General features: G+C 43.1%; 2 protein-coding genes across 2 annotated transcripts in view; one reads left to right on the top strand and one right to left on the bottom strand.

The window, feature by feature from the left end:
* LOC106815249 (monocarboxylate transporter 4-like) overlaps positions 1–2,834 on the bottom strand; it is an 11,964-nt gene extending 9,130 nt beyond the window's left edge. Inside the window, exons 1-2 of the mRNA XM_014819682.1 lie at positions 2,758–2,834; positions 2,493–2,583 (exon numbers count right to left, since the gene is read on the bottom strand). Coding sequence (XP_014675168.1) covers positions 2,493–2,583; positions 2,758–2,834 — 168 coding nt within the window. The remainder of the gene's footprint in view (positions 1–2,492; positions 2,584–2,757) is intronic.
* LOC106815248 (hemicentin-2-like) overlaps positions 2,606–3,915 on the top strand; it is a 26,584-nt gene continuing 25,274 nt past the window's right edge. The window contains exons 1-2 of the mRNA XM_014819681.1: positions 2,606–2,884; positions 3,643–3,852. Of these exons, the coding sequence (XP_014675167.1) occupies positions 2,833–2,884; positions 3,643–3,852 (262 nt within the window). The 5' untranslated portion in view covers positions 2,606–2,832. The remainder of the gene's footprint in view (positions 2,885–3,642; positions 3,853–3,915) is intronic.

The raw sequence follows: 3,915 nt of genomic DNA, 5'->3' as shown, positions 1-3,915 counted from the left end.
TACTGATTCCACCTATCACGCGTGCGAATCACCTTAGGGCCATATATAGCGGGCCTATATATAATATATATATACATATTATATTATATATATATATATATTATATATATATATATAGGGCATATTAGCAGCTAGGGCATTATAGTTTCCCATAATCTTTTATAGGATAAAGTCGTGCCATAATTGATTCAGACATGTTCTGCGTAAAGATGAATCTTGCCTGATACGAATACCTTTAGGCGGGTTAGAATTGAGACATAATAGATAATTAGCTGAGGCGCTACGGATAACCGAGGCGAGATACCTTTGCGAGAGCTGAACGCATCAGCACTGGATCATTGAGTTCTATCGCACAAAGAGGTGGGTTGTGGCTTGGGCCGTACTCTTCTCGGCCTTTTCTCGGTAATTTTCGTCGTGCGTGGCGGATTGGCGTTTTTCGTTTGCGCGTCTATTCGGTGGGAGCTACAAAATTTCTTGAGAGTTCGGCGAGCATAACTCATGGGTCGGCTCTCTCAAACATTTAGGACTTCTGTTCCTAACAGTGTGGGCGGAAGCTCTGCGCTTCATTACGTTATATCATTCGCATCTAAACGCGTTTATTATTATCTAAGTCATGCAATCAAGGTTTAGATTCGCCGTAATTGAATTATCTATCTGCTGCCGCGTATAATAGTAAAGCAGCTCGAGTGTTTTGCGATATATGGCGCTATTACCGGGGAGCTGATGGCCGGAATCGACACGTGGCAGGTCGCAATGATAACAATGAATAATCTTACATAGTTACACCGAGTTTATTTCACGGTTTATGATTAATTTTGCGCCCTGAAAATCTGATTAAGCGTGTTGAGCGCCATCCCGTCACGCGTCAGCTTCATGAACGCGTTACGTTTATTTTATGGTTCATTGTTGTATATCTGCTACATAGCGATTACCGACGTTTTTCACGGGCGAAGCCCCTAGTGCAGACAGTAGATAAATCAGGAGTTACATTAATATGTTAGTTAATGTAATATTACTTATTACCTATACCTATTTATTATATCTCAGTAATACGTCGCGCATGCGGATCAATGCATTATTTGCTTCAATTATTAACTAGTTTGGACTTACTCGGGTACCTGCGCATCTGAATGTTTTAAGTCCGGTGCATGGATGGACTTTATCGTCATATTATAGCGATCATTACCGAAGAAATACTCGTAGCATGCGCGGGTCATGTCTCGCAACTTGCCGCGCTTAGCATCCATCGCGAGCAGATTTGAGATAGGGCCAAATACGGTCATCTCGTCATAACGGAGCTTTGCATTCCCACGATACTCGGTACCGACTGCTATTGGACAGCCGGATATCCACCCTAAGGATGTCAGCTATAGTTTATGTGAAAATAACGTCTAACCTTCCTTATCCACAAAAAACACACACGACAAGATAAGTTCATGTTTAACCTACTGCATTTTATTGACAATTGTATGCTTCATTGTACTAACTATATTATTATTCCTATAACGTGTCTTCTTAGGTGTATAGATGTTTTCTGAGCCCTTATAGAGCCGTATAGGCTATATTCTCTGTCTTGCTATATTGTCTGCTATGTCTGCTATGTCTGCTATATTGTCTCTATGTCTGCTATGTCTGCTATGTCTGCTATATTGTCTCTATGTCTGCTATGTCTGCTATATTGTCTCTATGTCTGCTATGCTGTCTGCTATATTGTCTCTATGTCTGCTATGTCTGCCTATATTGTCTCTATGTCTGCCTATTGCTCTGCCTATATTGTCTCTATGTCTGCCTATATGTTCTGCCCCTAGTATTGTACTCTATGTCATGCTATTAGTCTTGCTATATTTAATTGTCTCTATGATCTCTTTGTCTGCCTAATTGTCTCTATGCTCGTGCCTATATTGTCTCTATTGTCTGCTATGTCTTGCCTATATTGTCTGCTATGTCTTGCTATGTCTGCTATATTTTTTCTTCTATGTCTGCCTATGCTGCTGCTATATTGTCTTCTATGTACTCTATTCTGCTATGATTCAATTGTCTCTATGTCTCTTTTGTTCTGCATATTGTCTCTATGTTGCTATGTCTGCTATATTGTCCCTCTATGTCTGCCTATGTCTGCTATATTAATTGTCTCTATGTCTCTATGCGCTATATTGTCTCTTGTCTGCTATGTTGTAGGAAATCACGTACCGGATTTAATCTTTTGGATCTATTCCCCGGGGGGGGGGGGCTTCGCCCTCTCGGAACTGGGTAGGAGGGTGCCTCGGCGCGACCTTGACAAACCTGCCCCTGTCGCAAACCACTTTTGCGCCCTAAAATACACCCTGTCCCAATATGCTGGCCGACTAAAGTATACCCTGTTGCAATAATGCACACTTCGGTATGTCTCTCTCTCTCTCTCTCTCTCTCTCTCTCTCTCTCTCTCTCTCTCTCTCGCTCTCTCTCACTGCCTCTCGCTCTTTCTTTCAGACAGGAAGGCGATACAGATATACTTGAGCGCCGCTCCCACTTCCTTGCCCGAGAATATGATTTTGATTAGCCGTGTAGAGCGAGCGCTTGGTGTGGAAACGCCGCGAGCTGCGTCTGTGTGACTGAGAGCGACAGGATCGGTGCAATAGTAACTCCACCAGCCAGCTATATATTGCTATACCGCTGCCGTTGCTCACACTGCTGCTGCTGCTGCTACACGTATGAGACAGTATATCATCTTTCCATCGCTCACTAACGACAGTGTACACTACTGAGCTACCGCATCACGCTCGCCAGGTGGCGTAGTCTCCGGCGTCGTCGTCGTGGTCGTCGTCGTCCGTGTATACTGGAGCTTTATCAATCATGGCGGCCTGCCGCATGACGATGTGTTGTGTCGTTCTATCGGTCCTGAGCGGTGAGCAAACATTACTAGTTAGCCAGCAATACATGTGATAATATATATGTATATATAATATACTATATAACAATACATATAACAATAATATAATATTAGGAGTGTATAATAGAAGATATCAATTATTATGCACTCCTGATCATATAATAGTATATAGCCGAGTGATAAGCCTAATAAATAAGCCTAATAATACTTGGGGTTACAGTGTAGTCATTTTATGGTGTAACAATAATATCATCAAATAATCATATGGTGTATAATCGTATGTGGCAGAGTAATAATCCTTATAAATAAGTCTAGTGATAAGACTAATTATTAACTGACTATAAGACGTGATAATCGCTGCATCAAACACCTTCACATTAAATAGAGTGACATAAGATAGCCCCGCCATCCTAGATGCTGTCACGTCAGACACCATCAGTTCAGATATCACCAGATAAGACACACTTGCATCAGATACAATCAGATCAGATACCATCAGATCAGATACTATCAAAATAAGACACACTTACATCCAATATAATCAGATCAGATACCATCAGATCAGACACACTTACATCCGATACACACTCACATCAGATACAATCACCGCAAATATCCCAGTTATCAGATGATGGCCTCACGTCAGATACCATCGGTAGGCCTTCTACCAAACACACTCACGGACGATACCCTCACACTAGACCTCCCTCATCTCAGATGCCCCGATGATTTCAGACGCACCCTCGATAACAACTCTCCTCCTCCCCACACAGTGAATGTCATTGTTATGACGACCGACGACCACTGCGCCACCGCCGTACTGTCGAGCCTCAGCGGACGGCGGCTGAGCACAGGTGGCGCCAGGGTCATAAGTGCGACGAGGAGCAGCGACGAGCTGACCTTCGTGGCAAAGGTCAACAGAGGTCAGGAGTGTGACGCCTGGATGCAGACGCTCGCCACCGAAGCCAACTTCATACTGAAACGTAACGTGTTGCATAGATGTGGCGCTGTTTACCCTGCTACGCGATGTAATGTGCTTTCATTCT

The sequence above is a fragment of the Priapulus caudatus genome, unplaced genomic scaffold (assembly GCF_000485595.1).
Source record: "Priapulus caudatus unplaced genomic scaffold, Priapulus_caudatus-5.0.1 Scaffold1073, whole genome shotgun sequence".
Lineage (NCBI taxonomy): Eukaryota > Metazoa > Priapulida > Priapulimorpha > Priapulimorphida > Priapulidae > Priapulus > Priapulus caudatus.
Note: the sequence above shows the minus strand (reverse complement) of the source record. Positions and strands in the feature narration are given on the sequence as shown.